Below are 26,550 nucleotides of genomic sequence, written 5' to 3'. Positions count from 1 at the left end.
CAATAGCGTTTGAACTGGTATAGATATAATATTATGACGTGTTCTCGAATCCCGCGTTATAATAGCCTAGGAACCAGTTGAACGGCTCTAGCCCCGCTCGCGGAGTAGTGTAGTAGGCGGCAGGCGCCTATCCGCCGGGAAGCGGGCTCGTTCGGCTGTAGGGCGGACAAAGAACTCGCTGCCGTATCGATCGGGGCTTTACCACCCTCTCGCTTTTCACTGCGTGCTCACCGCTACTGTGTACATATTTTCTACTAACGAATGCTAACCATAGCCACTGCGATTTCTCTGCGTGCTCATTCTCCTACCTGTCTCGCCTACGGTCTGTCCGCGCAAAGCTCGACAAATGAACTTGAAGTCGCTCTGAATTTTGTCGCAATTTAAATGCCAGTTTCGTCGGAAATTTTAATTGTCACTTGAATGCAGACCTATCCTAAGTCATATTGAAAATGTTACAACAGTGTTCTCTGAAACATATATTATATTATTTATTAAAATTTATATATTAAAATTAGCTACTGAACTGACCCAGAGTCCTTTCGATAAAGTTCAATTTTGGAAACGCTTGTTTAGTAAACGCCAATAGCGAGACGGTTTGTTGGGCAGTGGCAAACGATTATAACAAGTGCATGAGTTAGTGTTGCCATATTTTTCTATGCTGTTGATAGTACAAAGGTGTTAAGGTTAACAGGTACACTTTCCGTCTCGAACCCTTCAAAAATTGGAAAATTTGGCGTAAAATCATAGTATTTACCTATTTTACATTTTTCGCGGAATTAAAATTATAGTTTTGTACTTCTTCTGTCATGTCCATGGGGGTGTTTTACTAAAATAAAATTATAATGCGGTTGGCAACACCGTTCAATGAATACGCCCTGCAATAAATTGGTGTAAATTATATCTAGATACAGTAAATGATTAGAATAAACTGAATATGTAGGTATATTTTAATTCTTATTTGTGTTGTGTGTATGTACTTATATAAAATTCAGTTTAATTTTTATTTCTTCAAAGTGCTGCACTAGTTATATTCATAAAAATATTTGTTAGTATTACAGATCAATAATTACATAGTCAATAGTATCTCATATTAATAATAATCGCCACTGTGTGTATTGAACTCTGTCGCCAACTGATTCATATTTTTATCATTTCTGTTGAACTTCACTGAAGCTTTTACGTTTTCTCTGTGTTTTTTTATATCCGTATACTTGTAAGGTGCTATTTTCGAGGCGGTTAGGCACGCTCCATATAATATTCATGGAGCGGTTTCTTCTGTCGAATGTGTACCGTTATTTAACCGGACAGAGCAAATGCTGGGGACGGAGTCTTCGTTAGGGTAAGATTCACCCCAACCTAACCTGCCCTGCGACTTGCATAATTGAGAGGAATTTTGCCGGAAAATTGAATTTTACAAAAGACTGATATTTCTGAAAGCATTCTTTCGCAGTGGTATGTATGCCGTATGTCAGGCATAATCTTATATAGTGGCTACACATCTATCGAATCGAAATCATGCTATTTTTTAGTAATTTTTTGTGTTTCTTTTTCGTATCCATTACTGCTGCATATCATGCGTTCTTCTAAATCATTGAAGATATTGAGAGACACGAAGCGTCCTTTACATGGTTAGACCACCGTGTAGGCGTTCTGTTTTTTCACGTTAATCCTCGATGTTTCCGTTGATTATAAAATTATTGTTTTCTCTTCTGGCTATCTGACCAAGAACTGCAGACATCTTTCACTGTAGATACACAATTAGAAAAACACAGAAAAGTACACCTTTGATATTCGCAATGTTGGTAAAAATGGAATTTACAAGTTCTGCCATCATCAGATTTTTTGTTTACGTATTTTGTATTTTCAACCATTGTCAGCAGAGGTAGGATCCACAGCTGGAGTTTTCCTGTAATTCCCAAGATTACGCAGTATTTACCTTCAGGCCGTCATGTATTTCTTCCGAAATTAAACAGCTACAAGTTGGGGTTAAATTGCATTGGCTTATAAAAAGCGAATCTTAGTATCCAGCTGAAGTGGGTCAACAACTTTACTATGTTTATCTCTGAGGTATAATAGTGTTTTCAAATGTGATCTCCGATTCTTTATAAGATGTTTAACTCTAACTCAGACAATCGCAGCATTCATTGTCTAGCAAACATGTAAGAAATAAACAAACAAAAAAATCTTGAAAGATATAGGTTATCAAAATGGTCAGATATTTTTTTAGTTAGAGCAATGTTAGGCGAAATATTAAAAATATTATAATAAATGTCGAAGAAATCAACGCATTATTCAACAATGTTTATTTTATACAATATACCAAATAATAATATGAAATTATTTCTTAATTAATTGAGTCAGCATTTACTTGGTTCTGGGTTATATGTACGGACATACAAACGTATCTAAAGAATGGATGGGGGAGCCACAGTCGAAAACTACCCAATCAAGACTCGCAACTGGACAGAATCTGATATTCGAATAGCGTCCATATAGTAGTTCGTAGTTCCATTTTTAACCGTTCTTTAGATAAGTTTGTAGGACTGTAATTCCACAGAATGTTTTTAGTTTTTAACTATTTCGGTTGTATCACAATTTATTTTCTTATAGTCTTGACAATGTTGTTACAACAGAAATGGCTATCATAATATAACTATGTCTTATATTATCATTTATGAAACTATCTAGTTTCTTGATAAGTAACTTGGAAATAAAATTGCTGAGACATCTCACAGGACGAGTAGTGGAACTCCGTTAGTGTCGAATGTATGTACGAGTATATTAACACTGGTGTTGACGTTTGAATGTTTTCAATCAAGTCACAATTTAATTAAATCCTCTCATATCTACATACGTATACATATTACGATGATATCGTTCTGCATGTAGCACCTACCTATCTACGTAATGCTGCTTTTGTTTGCGGTCAGTGTTATTTCGTGTCTCGAGTTTTGCTTAGATGAGTAAACGTAAGTCGAGCCCACCGGTTGAATGCACTCACGATACGATTTACCGCTTGATTTTGCTTACAAAATAATATAATACTTGCCGACAGCCTTATAATAAAGATTATTACACGGGTATATCAACCTGTGGATATATATTTCAATATTTGCATTATAAATCTGTTTTTTTTTTAAGAAACTACAGCGTATAAGTAAATTAAGATATTAGCAATTACATAATATTGGTAGCGTTTTGAACAAGGTGTGAACTACATTACTATCCAAGTTTGGTAAAGGCGAATTTTCGGTCATGGCACACTCTGACTTCGTGTGCACTGTACATAAAGTCCGATTACATTGTACATAGCTGAAAACGATGTGTACAATATAGGTCGAACCATTGATTTACCATTTATGATAGGCTTTTAGTTAAATTCACATAGATTTGATGCATACGCATTTCGTAAAGCATTCGAAGCACTTCATTGGTCGGCGTATTGGTATTATTATTGTATGCAGCCAATGAGGAATCGACTGATTAATATGGAATGATTTTCAGCCAATGAGATTTTATATCGGGTTTGCCCAAACTAAAGGTGGACAATATACGATTTTCGTTTGTAAGAACGTCTGTATGAGTGGAGGGAAAAATACCAAACCTCATCGAGTTGAACAGTCTAACCACTGCACCAGTCCTATTTTGACTGGACAAGGTGGATTCCCTGTGAACGTATCGCCGGACCAACATGTCCATGTGGCGGAGAACTAGAGGCTGCGAACCACACTCTCAGGGAATGTCCGGAAATGTGTATGGGATGGGAAGGAGATGCTCAAGTCGGTCCAACCAGCTATTGGGCCCATCGGGCCGTCCGACTTGGTCGCCACAATGGCCAAACCTTATTGCTTTAAAATAAAATTGCGGCGTCTTACTTACTGCGGGCGTGAAGTTCTCTTCACATAGTCTTGTTTATCACTGTATTGTTTTTGTTTTGTTTTTGAATAATACATAAGTATATAATTATCAGAGTCAACTTTTTGTTGGTTCACCGTGCTCCTCTCTACCATGCGCACTTTTTTATTAGGATGAATCATAGTAAAATCAGTCAAAACACACTAGAGTACGTGGTGATCTTAGTCTTGGGTATCTGCTCCTGAGACATTCTCAGGCGTAAAAACTGCTGACTAATTATTCGTTAAGCTATCGGTATGTCTCATTCACAAAATTTACCAAAAGGGTAAGATAATCATGTAATATTGGAGCAGCCACCTGCAATTATGTTTATGTTAACCTCTTTGAGCAGCAATCAATATTCGTATTTATTTTGTGAAACAGACAATAACAAAAATGAATGTTGGCAAAACGTTTTGATGGATGTTAAAGTAAACCCACATTCAAAATGTGTAGGTTCTTCTCCCATTCATATCCGAACCACGTTTCCTTGTTACGGACGGGCCATTATTATGATGATAGTTGATAAAAACCGGATGATTTGATAAAAAGTTCGTGTTTTGGCAGCAGTAGTATTATTGTTGGCTTTGGAACTCTGCCAAGACTGAGTCCAGTCACTGCTGGTGAGTAGACTTTTAGTCAGAGGGGTTTTGCGAGGGTGGGCTGGCAATGGTGACTAAGCAATTCATAATGAGAATAGAATACCCACTCGATAAATCTTTCTTTTCTCGCCTCTCTCTCTCCCGGCTGCCGGAGATAGTTATTTTATTTCCTTTTATTTGTTTGATGTTTCGTGATAATTTATTTTTTTGCTTCTGATAATATAGTGCCTCGGAAATATTGTTATGTTGGTCCTCTGAGTAATAATCATCATCACATACTTAGGTACTTGATTTTTTTACATTTTGATTCACTATCTCGGTTTAATATGACACAATAGATACAACTATTCAGATTTGGCAGTGGCGAAGGGTGACTTTTGGAAAGAGGTAGGCTGTGGAGATCTGAGAAAAAGAGCACACTTGTCAGGTATACTTACGAGAAATAAGATAATACGATATCACTACTAATGAATTGGTACACACCAATGACAACGACTCAATAATTTAATGAAACTTCAAAAACTCACTGACGACATAAAATTTGACGACAAAAAATCCGATAGACTGAGGTTACGTGACGTAAAGTCCATATGAAAAAATATCATTATTTACGTCAAGACAGATGGCGCGTTGTGCTATTTTTTTTTTTTTTTTTTTTTTTTAAACATTTGCAGATTGTTTTTAATCTGTATAATATTATATTCCTACATATACGACATCTCTCGTTGGCAAATTAAATTATTTTTATAGAATATAAAATAATCGAGCGATCATATAAATATGTCAATATTATGCAATTAATAAATATTTTTCAAAATATTTGAAGGTCGGCTTTAAATAATCGCCTAGTATGCCACTGAGATTTGGGGTCTTGTATCACCACCATCATCAGTCTGGATTAATACACCGCTGAATTGATGCATTTACTTCCACAGAAGATTGTCGTCGATCCAGCTGTCTCCAGTTTACCTTTCGTTTCTATTTATTCGGTATAAATGGGTGGCTAGATATACCCACCAATAAATAAAGTTGTCTGTTCTGTGTGTATGTATACATATGCGCGTGAATTACACAAATAAATAACCAAATTACCAACATCAATAATTATCCATAACAAAAAACCGTGTCTAAGTAAGTTAGTAGACACGTCGTTAGATTCTTTACAAAAAGTCCAAATTAACTATAGTATGCGTTCTCTCGGTAGGTAGGTGCCTAATATTTTTTATATCTGCACAATGTACTTAATCTTCGAATTAATGTTTAATTTGTATTCGTAGAAAATATTACCTGCATTTATTTTCTTTCATTTGTTTGATTGTAAGATTCCATATAGGTGTTTAGTAATCTTATCACAATTTTATTCTTATAAAGCTGACAGTGGTACTGATAAAGTGATAAGACTGATAATCCCGATACGATAATGCTGATAAATGAATACATGATACATAACTTTGATAAAGTCGTATATTATATATTTAACTTATTATTCAATCAATAATTCAATACTGCAGAAAAGTCTTCTTATTTTATGTATATACTATTTGAATTTGTCATTGCCAACGTGTGATGGTCTCTCCTCTCATATCTGCTTGATTAATTGTCTGTGTAAGTGTAAAGTCTCGATGCATCTAGAATTGACCATGAATTAATAACAGAATATGCATCCGTTTTAAGTAAAGTTTCGTTTGAATGCTCAAGGACTCTCAATATTTTTATTGGTTTTGACATTTCTGTCCTTGATTAAGAAATCGGGAGTAGATGAAAGACAAATTATTCTGGAATTGCGTAACGACGATACCAACACCTGAATGAGTCCCATACACTGCCAAAAGAATTTGATACCATTCTACCTATCAGTTTGTTCTTTAACATTTATGTTCTAACAGTGCCAATATTATTGATTTCTGTATTCAACTTAATTGCTTTGGGTATCAATATATTTCAACTTAAGTCTGAGTGAATTTAGTTGGAATTTTAAAATTTCTTAAAATAGGGAATGTTTAACCCTGTTGATATATTATTTCGCCACAGGAGACGCTTGATACTACAAAATCATACATTAAATACTGGTCGAGTTGTCGGTCGTGAAACTTATTACGAATCGGCGAAATAATACCTAATTGGCTGCACACAACCGCATATCAATGGGCTATCCCAAAGCTGACTGTATCTTAGGATGGCGCTGGCTACCCTCAATATTGTGTGACCCCCGAATACTTTTCGCGAAACATCAAAATCAGCCAAAAACTGCATACGCCTAAAAATCTATTGGAAATTAGCTAACAACGGTATCTCCATCGTTTAACTCTTTAACTTTTGACGTAGGTCTGTATTTCAATCCTCGCTGTGCAAGTAGTTACGTTTACCGCTTGTGTTTACGTTATTGACGTCTTTAATTATTATATTATTAATGTAATTAGTGTTATTTTAATACTTATCTTATTAGTTTTATTACATTGGCAGGTTAGATAAGATAAAAGTATTAATAATAGTACCGCATATTTGTCAGCAACTAATTAGGCAATGCTTGGCAGCCTAATGAAGTCTATAGCCAAAATGAAAAGTAAAACAGAGCTTTTAAAATAACATGTCACTCTCTATTTGCTTTATGATTAATTCTCCCTGCTAGTGTTGAGCTTTGACCCTCCCTCCCTTCATTTAAAATTTTACCGTGTGTGCTACTCGCTTTCATTGTTAGCTGTGCCTGCGTAAAGCTGTGTGCTATAAATTATAATAGGTATACAATATATTACATAATTAATTATTCAAATAAAATTTAACGCAAGCGCAAGACCTGAAATGAAAATTAGTACCTAGTATATCAACTCTTTCGTGAAATCGTAAGCATTAATTCGTGGTCTTGTAGTGTTGTTTTTACATTTTTATCGTACTCTGTGCCGTTCATATTCGACAGTACGGTTCATTAATGTTTGTGTCAGCCCTTTTTTTTTCAATGTGTAAGTTGATGATGGGCCGATTGTCTAGAAATATTCCAACTTACCAATCCGATTTTGCCAGTATAATCTTAAAAATTAGATATTTCAAATGCAAATTTACATTGTCGTCTATCCCAGAATTGACAAAATATTATTTTCATAACTCATTTGACAGGTTGTAACCATTATACGCTGTTTGGCCTTTCGACAGTCGATATTTATACGCTGTTTGGCCTTTCGACAGTCGATATTAAATGCAGTGGTCATTATGGGACGTAATGCATTGATTATTTCTTCTGGCATAATATTGCTTTGTATGAGCATGCATTTTGATAGAATCACATCGTGGTTTAGACTAGAGTTCAATATACCTAGCGACGGTTCCTCGTCGAGCGTTAAATCGCTTTCAGAAGCGATACGAACTCGCTGACCTCTGATCTTCGACTCTTCAAATATTACATACACTTGTGCAACTTGACTGATACATTATTTATTACTTTTGATAAATCGCTTGGCCTCTGTCTATTTTGGAAGTATATTTATTATTTTTGCCAAAATTTTGTAGTGTATTGGAATTGTAACGCAGTTATAATAATGTTAGAAATTAACCCAGATTATTATCGGGCGAAACACTGTGCATAACATATATATTTCCAAAACATGTAGTATTGCTACAGACCTACAGTGTTTTACTTGGTTTTAAAAGCAATCATTATTTGTAGGATGTTTATCACATTTGAATGGTCAAAGACATAGCTTATAATTAGTATCTTTAGAATTATCTTCAAATGTGTTAATCGTGCCCATTTTTTTGAATAATAAAATGCCTAATTCTTGTCAAATTTGGGATCACGAAGATTTTGAAATATATTTTTTTATCGTAAATATGTCACTATATAATGTTAACGTTAATTTTACTAATGGTTTTGTAAACGCGTATAAAAATTAATACATCTAAAAAATCTTAACACCACTGCACATGGACATACTGAAATATGACTATATTCTAAAACATTAGATCGAGAGGTTTAAAAGAATACTATTTTATGTAATTAAAATACTTTATATAGTCATCAAATGTTTAAAATAAACATAAAGGATAATAATTCTTCAAAATTATATAAATAGATTATCTACAACGTTTAAGGAACGTCCAGGGTTATGCTCTGAAAACACCATAAAAGCTCCATTTTGACCTACGCTGAGCATGTGGGCCCTTAATGCATTCGACAAATTCGAACGCATAATTGAATACATCGCCAGTTTTCAGGAATATCTGTGTATTTAGATACATGATTATGATTTTCTTGTACAGAAACTATAGAAGCATTTATTTTTATAGGTAATTAATAGGCTTTGACTAGATCACAATCCATTTTTTACGCTCAGCGATCTCAATAAGTCCTCCTCTTTTCAGCACCCCGGTGTACTTTTTGACTTAAATAATGCCATTTTAAAAGATATAACCTCCATTCAATCCACTTCTTTCCAGACGTGAATTATTCTCCTTGCATATTTGCTGCGAAGCATATGATGCATTTGACAATCATCTGTTTCCGAATAAACAAATATGTCACCAATTCTTACTTTTTGCGAATACATTGAAGATGGCATTTCTGTTTTGACGATTCCAGAGAGCCATTCCAATTTAAATTTGTCGCAGGATTTCTTATTAGTTAGAGAGAAATTGAAGGTGTCTTAATCCTATCAGTGACTCGACCCCGCTTGATGACGATGACTATGTGCATTTCGGCTGACTACAATATCATCTAGCCTATATTCTAGTTACATGTGTAAAGTAGTGGGCATGGGCTATATTCAATTTACGTTTTCGTACCTGTTGTTTCGTAATCATCATATTCAGTGTTTCTTTCTCTTACATATCTCACATAAGTACCCATTTCACTTTAATATTATGATATACCATCATCATCTACTGTTGTCACTGTTTGATGAATGCCAAATTTTAATAAAAATTATATTCTTGTAATAATACTACGTAAGTTTTATAATTGTATAAATAATAAACAATGGAGTATGTAGTTGGTTAGAGCATTTGGGCGCAGGTTCGAATCACACTGGGTGTCGTATTTTTTTTTTTAAAAAAAACTCTAGTGGTTATATATTTCTCTGAGGTGTTTTTAATTTATGTATGTTCAATACAGTATGTTGATTTTTATATCTTGTGAATTATTCGTTGAATAAAAAATAGTTGATCAAACAAACTAATACTATCGACTATCACTTGATGGAATTTGAATTGAAATAGTTCTAATTGATATTATTACCTTTTTTATTATTATTACTACCCGATTTACTATTATTACCTGAATTACCAGATGACCTAAATCAATTAGAATAGTTTTTTTTAAGCTTGATTAGTGGATTACATTTATTGTGGGGCCTCATGACCACAACCACAAGGCTAAATTAAATCATTGCAAAATAATGAAATAGATTTTCTTAGTAGTAGGTACATACACATGAGAGAATATTTACTTGTCTTGACACGTCATACCTACAATGTCTATCGAAGTTTTTAAGGTAAAAAAAATATCTCACGTTCACTGCTCTTATTGCAAGAAAGAATAGTTTTATAATATTATTATGTTTGTCTTGATTCATCTATCTGTCTGTAATAGTGCATTAACGTAATTGTGTAAGAGGGGGCGAAGCATGAAGAATGCTTATTAAAAGGTAAGCTATAAAGGCAAATTCTAAATTTGAAAAAAATAACGAAAGTATAGGAGTCGTTTATTTTAATCGGGCCGCGAAAGAAACCAAATTATAAGATACTCTCATAATAGTTTGACAGGTCATTACAGTGCAGTACTATCGTATCGCCACATCCAAAAACGTTGATAAGTGGCACCGCCACCCGGCATTTTTTCTAATTTGTATATAATATGAACGCAATATTATCAATTTTAAGTGGAGAATATTGTGATTCAATCCTAAAAAATGTGACACAATTCACGTTTTTAGTTTGACCACAATACCTATGTGGTACGGCGTTTAAAATTGAAATGGAGACATTCCGTCTGTGACCCCGGGGTCAATTGTCATAATTTCGGTGACAAACTAAGTACCTACGTAACAACTGTTACGTGTGACTAAACGGAGCTTCGTGTTCACGTTATCAGTATTCTTTCGATGTTTTCATATATTTCAATGATTGATAACAGCGTACATACGTACTATTATCAGGAACATGCAAGTTACATAATTATAAAGAAAATAACTCTGCCTCGACAGCGATGTGCGACCATTTTCGATAATTTGCTTTAATTTTTGAACATCACGATCCAGACCCAGACCGTGACCAATTTTTGAAATCCCAGGCACGACGTTAGCCCCAAAACTTGGTGGTCACTATTTTTTGTGTTGTCCAGTTTTACGATTTTTTAAACTTTTGTTTTATCATTATCACTCTACGTTTTATTAATGCACATTAAATATGATATTTTCTTTCAAAAGCCTATATTTTTTTTAATTAAACAATCTGGCCATAAGTTAGATGACGTTTTTTTTTGTTTAGAACACATTTTGGGAAGGCACCACGTATCATTGATTAGTATTTACGAGTCACAATCAGCCTGGCCAAGTTGTCGTTTTTTCCAGTGACGTCCCGTGGGAGTAGGCAGATTGAGCGTCGCTTGGGGGCGGCAAATCGAAGAGAATCATTAGGTGCATCTAGAAATAGCTACCTAAACTTAGTAATAATAGAAATATTTTCCATTTAAAAAAAACAGGTCACTGCTTGGAAACAAAATATAGGTATTAATTAACATACAAGGCTTAACAGGACTGTATTTTTTGTCGGGTTCGCGATGTCTAGTTTATTTCCGTTGTCCGTGGAGGTTATGTCATTGATAACTAGCAATGACACGTGCAGATTTTCGAATTATAGATAGGTACATACTTATCTAATTTTGAATTCATTCAAATATTTTTCCAGTCACTCGCGGGCTTTGGAAGTAGTCAGGTGTATTTTTAAATGTATCTGATACCGTGGACTCGCAATATTCTCTAATGAAGCAGAGATAGCATTTAAATTAGATTTAGTGGTATATACACATTTTGTAAGTAATGTACCTATCTATACATACAACACATTTCATAGATATTTTAGTCATGAAAGGATGATAAAAGAGACTATAAAAAATGGGACGGCATTTTGGCGCTGCCTAGTGGCGGCATTTTGTCAAGGGGCGTCACCGCGTTTTTATAATCAAATTGAGCACCTTTGAATGGGGATCGATCTAGCTTGAAAAAAAATCGCATTTTGCGCATGACGTTAAATGTCATGTTTTTGGACATGACGAAGCCGAACAATTTAAAAATAAGAAAGCTAGAAGTCCAATGTATTGGGAGTTTGCTCCTGGGACACCTTAGTTGGCGCAACAATATGCGGTTGTGTAAACGTGTTGGCTCGTAGAAAAGTAAGTCACAGTTTGTGCTTGTGATATGCATAATGTATAGAAAATCCTGTTGAATTATTTATTTTCCATCAAAATTAAGTGCATTTTGATATTGGATGATACGAAACAGGATCATCGCTTTTTGCCGCGAAACTTTGTGCCTGGCGTTTTTTGTACTGAAGATATACAATGCTCAGGTCCATATCTAATATCAAATTATTGTCAGTTTGTAATATTGTTCAAAAGTTAACAGTGAGATTTACCGTGTTCAGTTCAGCCTGTCAAATTATTGTCAGTATACCAGTTGAACCGAAGCGACCCCGATATGATCATTGATTATCGTTGACCATGATCGCAGATAATAAACTATCTTGATGGCTGGCTACACTTTCTGTGTTTACGGTTCAATGACGTTGATGAAACAAAAAATCGTGATCTGAGATGTGCTCAAAAAATCTAAGTCTAATTGACTTTCACGGTTATTTGTTATCGTATTGGGTTGCGAAATGTCACCCAAAGAAGCACGGAGAACACACGGTGACAACCTAAAATCTAATATGATAAAAAAATAGTGTAATATTTAAATGTAAACATATGATTTTTCTTAAACTGCGTCCTGGATCAGTGATTCCCTACCAGGTTCCGTGGAACCCTTCGGTTATACGGTTATACGATCAGACATCAGTGTTTAGTGTTCTATGAGGATTCACAAAAGGTCGTGGATCACAACAGTAAAGTCTATCTTTTTCCAAATAGTATTATTTTTTTTCCAAAAGTTAATTGCTATTTATCAATCCCAATGGCAGTGTCGTCCCTTGCGGGTAGGTAAGGATTAGGTCAATCGTTGCTTAGGGATGCCACATTCAATGGAGGCGGTAAATTAAGAAAACAATGCAAATAATACAAATGTTAATAGATTCCACGGATATATTTTTATATGCTATACAGCTACAGAATACCATGTCCATGAATTAACATCAATTTTGAAATCAAACATAACAAGGGGTGCCATTTTCAACCTGCTTAGAGCGGCACTTCGCATAGGCAATGTCACTACCTACTGCTTGCACGCATATCTCGTAATTGTATCCTTACTCTTACCATATTATTAGTGTGAGCCAGTAGGGGTGGATTTTAAAAAAGCGAAGTGAAGATTTTATAAAAGCGTTCAAGCGCTACATTTTGTTCTAGCTGCAACATGGTGTACTACATAGTATGTGGTATTATCGTGCCGTTATCGCAAATCATTGAGTTGTACAAGAAAGATACCTCACCATTAGATAGAATATCTCAATATAAAAGAGGACGTTTTCGCAGAGAATTTCAGTGTTAACCGTTATTTGAGTTCATTATTCAACCACATCCATCGGTATTCACCTGTCGAAATAATGAAATTTCTATGAGCAGACAGCAGAATCATTAAATTTACAATATGACCCTTTTATTCTTCAGGTGCAGTGTCAATTAGTAAGTCAATTACAACTATTGTCATTATTTTTTCACAAATGTAAAATACGAACTCCGTGTTATAGGCGTCGGCCATCTCATTAGTATTCCGACACCGGTGAATGGTTTATGGTGGAAATCCTCATCCTCTCGTATTAGTATGTCACGCGTCACATTACTTGCCCCGTCAAGTTCATTGTCATCGGCTACATTATCTTACGCAAGTTATTCAATGCTAAATTGCAGCGTGTGGGTCGGAGTCGTTCATTGAATCGTAATATTAATAGTGTATTACCATTATTCTGTAATACTATCGAATTAAGTTGTTGTCGAACGCTGTCAGATAATAGAAACAAACACTCGACGTATGTGCGGTCGGCAATATGACAAGCGAACGTCGGGTGGTCCATTCAACCCTTTTTCACGGATGCAACGGTGTTTAACCTTTCCGACAGAATGTATTACTTAAGTTTAATTTTGTTGGAGCCACTTTAAACTCAGCAAAAGCACACTTCGGTGTGTGGAAACCTCAGATTTGAGTATCTGGTCATGTACAGTGTGCTCCTTTTTCCCATGGACACTTTTTGTTAGATTAATTTTGTTGGAGCCCTTTTAAACTCAGTCAAAGCATACTTGGGTGTGTGGCAACCTCAGACTTGAGTATCTGATCCTGATATATAACCAGGCCTAAATAACTACTACTGATACTTCACATCTAAACGTAGGGCGTCGTAATACGCTCGAGTGTGTGGTACCGGGCAGTTAGTTAAGTGTCTCTGTTTGTGTTGTACGTTGACTTCTGTTTATTTTAAAATAATTTGGTCGCTGTCTTGTGGCCCATATTGTGAAATAAATAATCGCGTTGATAGTTTTTTGAGTACTTACGGAATGAGACGCGACTGCGCAGTTCATTGTTCGGTCATATTTTCATAAGACAGCGGGCTTTTTTTACACATCGTTTTTGTACCATACATAGTACATAGTTTGTTCTTGCTTGCTACTGTTGCAAAAAAGATAATGGACCACTGTTCATGACGTATCAGTGAGATACTTATGTGCCGATAGTTTTATTATATTTTCGATTTGACAATTAGGTAATATTATTAGCAACAAACTGAATAACGGTTCGCTTTTTTCGACTGATGGTTTTTTTTAATCAAAATTTTGTCGAGAGATATCCACTTACAGTCGACATACTATTTCTATGTAACGCATAGGAGGATTTCATAATAACAATATAGCGTAACATAGAAATTACTCTGTTTGATAAACGAGCGCTGTCTGTCAAAAACAAACTAGCGGCCGCCATCGGCAATACATTTTTTCTCGTGTGACTCATGTTTCGTTTTCAACAGTGTCTCGCGTGATGTCCAAGGTAAAAATACTATTTTTTGTTTACGGTAATAATTGGACGTGCAATAATTACTATTATGTAAGCAGACACGCTGGATTGATTCCATTGTTTGCTCACATTGGAGAGCTAAATAAGGCTTATTTGCAATATCATTATGCCATGTATGTTCAAGAATTCGCACTTCATTCACTCTACTATACAGAGTTAACATCTCTGTACATATAGCGAGTTTCTCTACATATTTTTCCGACGACGCTGCAGCCTACACTGCACATTGGCCTCACCAATTTTCGTCTTCGTTCTCAACGGTATTGATATACCAAATATATAATTATATATACTTATATTCTTTTTAACACTGCAGCCAGGCCATTGCCATTAGGCCCAATGATAATAGTGTAGTGAAACGTATCGAGTAATTAATAATATAATTGAAACAATCACAAACGCCCAGGCTTTATGAATATATTGTGACCTCACCGGGTCGAACCCGGGGCCCCCGGATGAAGGGTCGCCTCTTGAGCAGTCTAGTCTTGTATTCCAATCAACACCTTCAACATATTTTAATTCGATAAAAGTCGGAAGTACATTGGAACATGTACATACGTGTAAGGTTTCAGCTAAGACCCTGTGGGTTTGCTTATTTCTTCTGTATGTGGTTTACCTATTCAGCCGTCAGTTTCTTTACTGCGATTATAGTACTTCCTTTAAGTTGCCTTTGGTGCGATCTTTCCTCCCAGTAATAATGGTGGTAGGCTTCATGAACTACGATGGTCTCATCGCTCTGTCTCCGCAACCCATGTATTTGACGCCGATGATTTTGACTACAGGTCCACAACACCCAATAATATCGATTGCCTTGATGACAACACTGGAAACGAACCGTGGACCAAATCAAACGCGATTCCCATTCACTTCTGAGATAAGCATGGGGGCATATACAGTCAAGATTTTTTACGAGGTGATTGGTCATCCGCCTAACTCTTCGCTCTCGTGGGTTGGAAGCAGGAAATCCAATCCCGGACAATTTTCGATACCTATGAATCCCGGGATTAGTAAACATAATCCCGAAACCTTGGGGATTGATTTTTTTATCAATCACATATCAATTAGGATGTGTACAAATTTATATTAGTGAAGTGTATGTACCTGCACATGTCACAGGGGGAGTCGCCAGACGCTCACGGATAATAAACAACCATTTTTTGTTGTCATACGCCGTAATAACATCAGAAAAAAAATCGTTCATTTAACCACCTAGACAGCCATTGACGTTCGGTCACGCGAATTGCGTCTAACCACCAGTGCCACGGACGTGCAGGCAGGCACTTGTTTCAACGCCGAATTTTATGAATGTTATCTTTTTTTAAATAAAAAATAATGTTTTTCTTTCACATTATTATCTATATTACAGTGTTATTTACTCCATTAAACCCATGTATTTCCAAGATTGAACGTACACAATATTAATATTAAATGTCTTAAATAGTATAAATTATACTAGAAATTTTTGGCGGATTTTATCAATGCTATTTGTATAAATAAAATATATATATATATTAACTATCGAAAAAAACGTTACTCCTGGGATCGTCAAATTGTAATCCCGAAATCCCGGGATTAAAATTTTGGCTCGGGATTGGATTCCCTTGTTGGAATTACACTTTTCGCAATGAACAATATGCACTTAATGCATTTCCTTCTATGAAGTTTACGTTATTATTTATTTATTGAGTAGGACATTAGGTTACGTGTTTCGTGTAACGAATGGAGTCGATCAAATCTACAAATCATTTTTCACTTTCCGCCACTGAAAAGAAATCAAAGAAACACCGGATTTCACAGTTGGCCCAATGCAAAAGCGAAAGTCGCGCTCGAGTGCCTCATTTTTTTCATACCATTCTTGTTATTATAAAAGTTTTATAATCGTTTTTCTATCTTCGGCCGGTAAGTGAGTATATTTACCTTCTCGCTTGCTTGGTTGTGTAATGGCGCGCTATTATTTGACCATTTAATGGTGCAACAGGTAAACCAAAAGCACTCGCTCTGTCATTGTATTCGGTTATTTATTTTTTGTGGTGATATGAGCTGTTTGTAATCTATTGAATGTCTAAATATCTCATTAAACGCACGCACAAAGTTAAGTTTATCCACTCAGATCAAATAGTTTGGATTCTAATTAGGGAGATCCACTTTTGTATTACAACACTTGATGGTAATTTCAAAACATTTTTGGTGTGGTTATATCGGTAACCGTTGAATAACGGCGAGTATTGTAAACAAGATAAGGATTTAGATTATAGACGTCTGGTTATGACTTGTGATATTTGCTATAAATGAACCTGTAATGTGAAAAATTTTGTAACTAAGTTGTCTTAGTGACAAATATGTTGAATTTTCTTCTGGATTAACCCTTCTTTGGTTTCTGGCATGATCCAGTTTGATGTATGTGCCATTTTTGTACACAGGAAAAAATAATATAAGGTCTCTCTTTTCAGAGTTTTTATTTAAAATAAAATTAATGTTCCTATTGCTCTTATTTTTGCTACATAATATATAAATATTTTAGACTCGATATCTCTGGTGGAAGGATTTCTGCAATATCTTTGCTTGCATCTATGAATCAGGAATATTTTCTCTAGGTTAGGAACTTTTTATCAGATAAATAATACACCTAACACCATCATCATCATCAGCCTGGATCAATCTACTGCTGGATGGAGGTCTCTCCAAGCCGGTTCTATTTTCCTCGGTCATGTTGCCGCCTAAATTGCGAATTATGATGGTAATGTCAATTATTGATTATCTTCGAATGCAATGCGGTAAACCAGCTCGCATTAAATGAAGATTTTCGTTTCCTTATTTCTTTCAAATTATTACCATTTATTTCAATATGCAACAATCGTCATATTTTACAAACAGTTTATCATATTCCATTATGAGCAATAACTAGCACTACCGTTGAAGTTTACAGTTTCGTGTCACGGCCTGACTATTATATAGATAGTAGGCCTTGGTTACCACATATTTCCGCTGAATATTACCATCTCGCTGTTCCGCAGACCTATTATACTTATTACAGGTATAGGTATCTTGCGGAACGTGTACTGCATCTTGGGCCAGCGATTGTTTCTCATTCGACCTGTGTGTTCTGCCCATTTCCATTTAAGGTTTTTGTTCCCTTATCAAACGGTTTCATATTTTTGTCCGTGTGCGTTATGCCCACCCATAATAATATATAATATCTAAGTTGATGTATTTAAAATCGTTACGGGTTTGCTATCACTGTCTTGGGATGTTTGTTCAGTTTCAATTTTTTTTTAAATAGCCTAGCATTATGCATATCGTAGGTTTACCATTACAAAACCACACTCATTCATTCATTTCACGGTAATCCTGTTTATTTTTCGTAGAATACCTACCAAGTTGCATTAGATTAATATATAATTCGTAAATTTGTTTACCTTTCATTAAGTATCTGGTTGCATTTAAATAAACAACGCTTCGTCCATATTTGTATTTGTTTAGCAATCATATTATTATCATGTCAAGCATGTCCAGCTTAAAGTACACTGTGATATATAAAATTATTTTTTGACTCGTTTCTTTCTCTACTAATTTGACTTGACTGTACCTTTTATTCTAAAAGTCATATTGTGCACGTCTTGAATTAATAATTTGTTATGTGCTCAATGGGTCTTTTAAATAAATAAAACTAGCAGTGATCTACCATACTCTACCAATGCATTCAACTTGAATAAACGTAGGTAGGTACCTGTATTTCGCCTACGTCACTGGGGTATTTCAAATTAAACAACACCAAATTTTTCATTATCACAAAGAAATGTTCTATTTGCCATTCGTCGTAGAGTTTTGATCTTCTTTTTTACTCGTCGTCAAACTATTCTCCTACTGTGCAATGAGCCTACTGCGCGACGGTAGGGGAAACAACTACGCACCTGTTTAAAGCACGGGGTTTCACATTTTCTCTTTCTCTCACTCCTGCGACAGGGCGTAAGTGTACGAATATTTATCGTGTGATACGACGATGTTACACGGCCTTCCTCGTGCTTGATTTGAATGAATAGTTAGCTCTTCCCCTTAAAATCAATGGAATCTGATTATATTATTACTACACGCTTTTTACACTTTCACAACTCAATTCCTATAATCCATACCGCGACCGACGCGTTGGACGTCGCCTGTTATAAATAATGTCAACACGTCTCCTCGACATTGACATTGATTCCAATGCAGGGGGCGGAATTTCACTATTTGTGATTAAGAGATTGGAAAATCAGGCAATACACAGATATCGGACTGTCGTTCAAACACTTTTCGACGTGTCTCTTTTGATCTGATCCTGCGCTTTATTTAAAAAAATATATGATCTGACAGCTGTTTTGTTTACACTCGTTAATCTGTTGCACATATTCCACCTTTTAATATGACACATCAGTCACAATAATAATAAGCATTACTTGGAATTGAATAATATGTATCTATTATGTTATTTTCTGTGCATGGTTAGCGTTTTTAATGCCAAAAAACAATAATGTATTTCTCAAACAAAAAGGGGGAAGTTGACCATAAAGTGCCCGCGGTTCCGCTCCGATACCACTCCGCCCGTACAATGTAATTTAAATAACATTTTTTTTGTTTTGTTTTAGTTCTGTGTAGCGTGCGTAGGTATGTTTACGCGTTTCGCCTTTGCAGTGCTTACTAAAGTGATGGGACATGATGGGACAAAAGTGGTGTCATAAGTCAATAATCCTTGGGTATTAAAATACAAAATTCTGCTTTGAAACACTAGTTATATTAGGTGTACAATTTTTAGTAAGTAAAGAGTGAAGCGTTCTGAGACAAATTTAGCATAGAATAAAACAACATACTACAATGATTCTCTTGAGAGAAAGATATATTTCTGGGTTACATGTAAATTGTACGTATACCATTTTACCGTAGCACAGTTCGCCGTGAGATTTCTTAAAGGAAAGAGATGACAGTGTACTATAACACCGAGATGAAAAAAATACGCGTTGTTCTGTATTTATAATTTAATTACATACTTACTTATCTTCTACTGTCTTTCCCTTGTATTTCGGTAGTATTAATTTGAATTTTGTAAGTGTTTTAGGTACAAGTCGTTTAACAGGAAGCCAGGCGGGAACCGCACCTATTTTCTTAGCCGATTTTCGCAAAATTAATGAATTCAAGAATAAATATTGTCTTCTATCTGCTGCTTGTCTGATTCAGACGTCAAGTTCTTTACTGATGTTCCCTTACTTATCAGTGGCTACCCAATACGTAACCACATGTGGCCGCGACAGGTGGTAAACACTGCATTTCCATAGTTTTTTATGAGTGTATGCTACGTCAAAATGCGTACGACCCCCGTTCTTACTAAACACAGCACCTTATCGCGCCTCGTCGCTTCCACCGCTTACCGATTTCGTCTCGCACAGCAAACAAGTTCAGATTATCCGCAAGTCGAAAGCCGCAAGCATCACAGGGTGGAGTGCGTGCGGGATGATAACGAAGGTCGAGCCCATCGATTAGCTGGGGATTTATCGACGTCCGTCAGCGAGTTACATACTTTTGACGTAGGACGCAGTGTGCGGTTATCACCGGTCGTAGCCACAGAGATGACCGTGTATGCGGTAGGGTCGTTTTAAAGTACCGATCATTGGAAGGCTATATGCGTTTGGGCCTTGTTGTTGCAGGAGAATTTTGCTTATGTCTGCAAAGTAATTAATTGTACTATGCTGCTAATTTACCACTTTTAGTATAAGAATTTTATGCGCACGCAGATGATCATATCGGCGCGACAGTGAACAAATTAACAATCTTGATTTTCAATTGATTTTATTTGCCTGACTCCTTTGTATCGTGACTTTTTCCGGCCAGAATTCTAAGTGGACGAGAATTCGGTGTTGTAAATATATTCGCCCTTGAACCAGACTCAATTCCAGAAGTTCAGATTACATCTCTTGCTCTCGGCTTAAAAATATTTCCGGTCACGAAGGGTTTTATGAATTTTATCGACAATCTTCTATGCGTTTTTACAAGCATTAGATTTCATTCTTTAATTCACGGTTCTAATAAATTGGGATCGCTGTAATCCTGTTTCAAGATTAGAACACAAACATAATTTTATTTAGGTACCGTTCATTTTGTATTTTTGTACCATGACAATATGACAATACATCTAGTCAACAGTTTTTATTAAATTCATTCTCTTACTACATATTATAATATGATTCGTTGCAATTAGATTAGGACTAGACTACTACAGTAACACTAGAGGCAGTTTTTTTTAATCTCTGTGCATAACATACTTATTTTATGTAACGTTTTTAGTATGGTTAACACCAAGGCCTGAACAAAAACGATGCATGAGTGCGAGTGAGAAAGTATTCGGCACCCTTACAATCTCTGCGACACGCGCTAGAGTAAGATAAAAGGTCTACTAGCTACAAGCCAGTTTCCAAAAGTATCGCCATCAAATTGGGGCGAAACGCTTCACATAGCGTCGAAGCTCGTGTTGCTAAAATTGATATTTTTTGTGTTAAACATAAAGTCAGTGGTAAATATTTTTGGTTAATTAAGTAGAAAAGATGGTTCTGTGTCTTGTCTTAAAATGTGGTAGCCGTACTGATAAGCAAGCAGATGGTATTACGTTTCATAAGTAAGTTGATACATGTTCGTGATAATTTATTTGTATTTTATTATATATTTTAATATCAGTGACCTAGTGTTTCTTTAAAATAACTTAAATTATGGATATCTTTATCTAATGGTTGCATTTTGACCGCTTAAAAATACTATATAACGTAAAAAAAATAGAAAATTATATTTTAATTCTGAGCGTCTAGTGCGAGCACTTTGGGCGAGCACTAGCGAAATGGTCTATGGTCTCGAACATTTGTAGACGAATGCGTTCGCTCGCTCACAAACCAAACGCAAGGCACGCGGCTTCATTTAGCAATGCAACGAGTGGCGTCTAGATGTATCTATAGTCTAAGGTTAACACTATATTATTCTTGCTCAATTATACAGTTCGTGGCACTGAATTGCGGATTACGATGGCAGTACTACTATGATTGTTTTAGAATTCAATCCAACCTCTTCGCAATAAATAAAGATTTTCGATTGGATACCTATTTCGTTAAAATTATCGCCATTTATTTAAATATGCAAGTCATCATTGTCTACAAACAGTTTACCATATTTCATTCGAAGTATGATATGAGCAATAAGTAGTATCTAGAGTCTGTCTTCTATAAGCTGGCGTGCCGGTTCCCCCCCCCCCCGCTTCAGCATCCATCTCGTTCCCTCCCTTTGAAAACTTGCAATAGGTGAACGCGATGGTACAATGTTTTCCGTCTGTGTACGCCAGTTTATAGAATACAGACTCTTATCTACTACGATCGAAGTAAACAGCTTCGCGTCACATACTGACTATAGTTGGTCTAGGGCCTAGGCGCTGACTATATAAATTAGCTAAACGTTTCCGCGTTGTTTACCGATGTTGTTTGCGATTGTTCATCTCTAACTATTCTTTCATATCCGATCCTACGAAGATCATGTGGGCCTTTACAGAGTGTAGGCTGTATTAACAGATGTTTGTGTTTAAGAGAAATGGATGTTTGCCAATTGCTCAACCTACACGGGGCATACTTTGGGTCCAAACACACATTGAAAAACAGTTTATGATTTTTCTTCCCAGACTCGGCACTCGAACTACAACACAACACGTTTTTATCTTAGTGCAGCCTGGCAAACAAATTTCAGAGCACACCCATGTAGGTATTAATTCTTCTTAGATATGAATCTTCAATTTTAAATGATTCTTACTAACTTTATCATTAACTGTAGCCAATTTTCAGCTTCACTTTTATAATTAATTGTTTTTAAACATTTAGGACAGGTACTATATTCACTTGGGTCGCAAGATAGCGGTCAAGCCAAGCCACATGTCGCTGCAAGCTGATCCAAACTGCGGTGCCGTGTGGCTCGATCCTATATTAATATGATGAGAATCCTGGGATATCAGCCCAAGAGTTAGGACGTGCTTATTTTGTCTTCCGCTGCACGATGTGGTGACGTGCTCGCTTAAATGCAGTATGGTTCGTTTTTACATTGTCAAAATATCTCAGCCACTATAATAGCGAAAACAACTTCTTTTTGGAGCTCACCTTATTTGAACACACCTGACGGAAGCTTCACATGTTGATGATGATGGTATAATGATGATGACGCAAAAGACAATACGAGTGAATTGCATTTAAATTTTGTTGGCTTAATTGAGCCAGAGGCGTGCATATCCGGTATTTCGAATCGCCCAATAAAATCCACTTCAGTATTATTTAATTACTTTCGAGATTCTAGGATAATAAAATTACACAAGCTCCAGATTTATATTATTTACTTGTTGCATCACAACTTTTGTGTTTTAAATTAATCATTAATCTTCACGGTTGCTGAATTTATTTTATCATAAATAATCATAAACTATTACTCGTTAATCTAATGTTATTTTGTTTGCCAATAAATAATATTTCGTCAAGTCCTATTGAAGTCATAATATATTCTTATTCCCTGACCTATCGTAACTTGTATAAGTACGCCAATGAGTAAAATTGAAATCATCTCGCTTCCGACTCGGCGGTTACCGAGGGGGGTTCAACTTTCGCTGTCCATTAAATTAATTAATTTATTATTTAAATTATTGCATTTTTTTACATTCATATTTATTTTAATTGTTGCTTCTTATTGTAGGTGCTTAGTTATTATTCATAACTAAATAGGATATTACTGCATATTTGCGGGGTATAGTGGTTTATTATCACTATTTTGGTTTATGCAGTTGTAAGTTTGAATTTCTCGAAATTTTCAATAAATTGACTATATTTTTTCCAATATATTTAGCAACCGGTTTGTGATGATTCATGACTAATAAAATTAGCAAATCGACCAAATCCTTGTCCAAAATTCTTTTTAACAATCATCAACAGCCATGGTCGACCCACTGTTGGATGAAGGCCTCCCCTGGCACATTACACTATACACAGTTCCTTGGGTTTTTCCTAACGCGTTTCCTTGTGCTTTTAGTATGTCATTGGAAAATATCAGTCAGACTATCAATATTCGCATCTTCCGTGAGATTTTTTTCCGAAATTAAAATCGCAAAATATTATTATCGAAAGAAAGTATCGATACCTGGTGGCCCTGCCCGTACTTGGTGAGATCGTTATCCAGCGGATTTTAGAGCGGACCCGTGGTCATTTAGTGTTTATCAAATACCACCGCAGGCCTACGTTTGTCAAGCGGTTATTCACTCACTGAGTAATGTGTCTAGTTTATCATCATGTCACTAGGTCGGCGACTTATAGCAAGTCTCACATTCTTATCTGTCTCTATATCCATTGGTTTCTTTCCAATTTTTGGATTCCTCTTACATTGAAAGTCCATGATGCACATGCATACATTAGCACTGATACCACACATTGGTAGAATATTACGTGTTAAAATAAACCTAATTTAAATAAACATAGAAGTATCTTCTATCAATGATTAACCGATTTAGCATTATTTTAAGCAAACCTATTTATTTATTTCCAGATTCTCAACGGTGCTGAAGAAAAAACAGCCAGGAATAGAAGCCTGATCAGCTGTTTTGAAGAACAAGATGGCCGACACATCGGAGGCGGATCACCCGCCCACTGCCAATGGGATAAGCACAGAAGATGAGGAGGAGAGACTCAAACAGCGGCCGGCAGACATTGATGCGGTAATTAATTTATTATATAATACGTATTTGGTGGAAGGAATAGGAAAATACTTTCATAGATACCATTAGTATAATGAAGTATAGCTAAATCGTTCTACAGTGGCACTATAGGCGACACGCGGTTGTATTGGAATAGTTTTCCGCAATGTTTGTTTCTATGCTAGCAAACAATACCACTACAACTGCATGGTGGTTTTACCGTGTCCATGGTGCCACTGTATACTGATTTACCCATACCTATATCGAATTTAAAATACAAATTACTGAACGAACAGTGAGTTACCATTTCTGAATTTTTGAAGCTACCCTTATGCACAAAAGTCATACTTTGAGCACTGTCAGGTTGCTTATATATGAAGTACGCACACCGCTTCATACTGATGTGGTGAAACATCAAAATCAATCGTAAATATTATTTATGTACACATAATATGCTGGATGGTAAACAATGTAATCAAATTTAGAATTGATAAAACTAGCAGTATTCAATTATTGTACCACTGCCCTGCAGCCTTTAGAATTCTTTTTATAATTTCAGACAATCCTAATCCGATACATTGATACATGATTACACCATTTGCACCACTGTATGACCTCTAACATTTGCTCCCCTATATAAAATTTTTTGTCAAGCACCTACCTACAAATTTGTATATATTTGGAAGTTTACATGGATTCAAGATCTGAAAGAAATGTACACTGTATAATAATACCACGTATTTTAAGAATAGATTTCATAGAATTCCGGACGGTGACATTAAAAGTTTTTAAAACTACTGGCATTAACATCCGTACTTACTGGTAATAATGGCAATCTCACCAACCAAATTGAGAATTGATGTCATGTAAAGCAGTGGTTGGTAACCAGGTGGCCCACCGGTCGTATATGCTGTGAACGTGATTTTTTTTGCATCCCATAAATGGTTGACCTATAAAGTGTATATGTTACAAACTGAATTTTCAACAATATTTATGGTTTATAAATTTGTCATTCACTAATGTACTGTGTTTGGACACTTTTCAGTTACTAAATCATTTAATGGTAACTAAATCATTCGCCACTCGACTAATCTAAACCAGCCTTTAGATATAATATTTTTCTTCCTAATTCTGTCGATTACAATATGATTATTGATGGAGGGAGGGATTTATGCATTTATTGCGTTATTTGGTATCAATAGATATCATACAATTTTGGTATGATATATTTTACTGCCCATCATTTTATCATCCGTCTCACTCTCTATACATGAACTTAAAACCTAAATGCTTAAATATCGAATCTCATTAATAATGAGTGATTCAACAATACACAGTTGAAATAAAACTAATTACATCATATTCATTCCGTTTTAGGATGTAAGAGAAATGGAAAGGCGCAAGCGTGTAGAGATGATCATGTCATCAAAATTATTCCGGGAGGAGTTGGAACGAATTCTAGATGCCCAACTGAGAGAAGGCGGCGGAGCTGGTCTTCTGCAGCAAATCTCAGATATGATGGGAGTGCCTGCGTCGAGGGTTCACGCTGGAACATTCAAGGTTCTCAATTTTGAAACTATTTTTATTACCACATTTGTATTAGCTCATATTCTTGTTTGTACGGTACAGATTTTTTCTTGTTTATCCAAGATTTGTATTGGACGATTGAAGATTTTTAACTAACTTCCCGACTAGCTAGACATTTGAAACTTTTAGAATATATCAGAACACGACGACAATGCATTCTTTTAATACTTTTAGCCATTTTTAAGCAGAATTGAATTCATTTTCAGTTAATTCTGGTTCGTATGTAAAGTTATTATTGTTGGTTGCTAATGGGGTCCTAGCAACTACATTATTAATATATACATGCGTTACTATCTAAATCAATATGAAATGTCAAAATGACATTTCTGTATTCTACATTTATTCAGTATTTCTATCAAATACAATAAAAAGTTTTTATCAATACATAGAATTGTCAAGTTTATATGATTCAACAGAAAATTTAAAAATGTGGTATATAATAAGTTCTTTTTATCTTGTAATTATTTAACTTTTCTTATCTTTTCATAAAGTTATTTTCGATTATTATATTAATGAATGCATGTAATGATTAATCGGT

General features: G+C 35.5%; 1 protein-coding gene across 12 annotated transcripts in view; it reads left to right on the top strand.

Moving 5' to 3' along the window:
- Positions 1–26,550, top strand: part of hts (adducin 1-like protein hts) — a 110,033-nt gene that overhangs the window by 56,083 nt on the left and 27,400 nt on the right. For all 12 annotated transcript variants that reach the window (XM_085954231.1, XM_085954226.1, XM_085954222.1 and 9 more), the window contains exons 3-4: positions 24,278–24,446; positions 25,803–25,985. In XM_085954231.1, the coding sequence (XP_085810357.1) occupies positions 24,345–24,446; positions 25,803–25,985 (285 nt within the window). In that variant the 5' untranslated portion in view covers positions 24,278–24,344. The remainder of the gene's footprint in view (positions 1–24,277; positions 24,447–25,802; positions 25,986–26,550) is intronic.

Source organism: Rhyacophila brunnea, unplaced genomic scaffold (assembly GCF_057557595.1).
Source record: "Rhyacophila brunnea isolate RB1 unplaced genomic scaffold, BYU_Rbru_1.0 scaffold_4, whole genome shotgun sequence".
Taxonomy (NCBI): Eukaryota; Metazoa; Arthropoda; class Insecta; order Trichoptera; family Rhyacophilidae; genus Rhyacophila; species Rhyacophila brunnea.
Note: the sequence above shows the minus strand (reverse complement) of the source record. Positions and strands in the feature narration are given on the sequence as shown.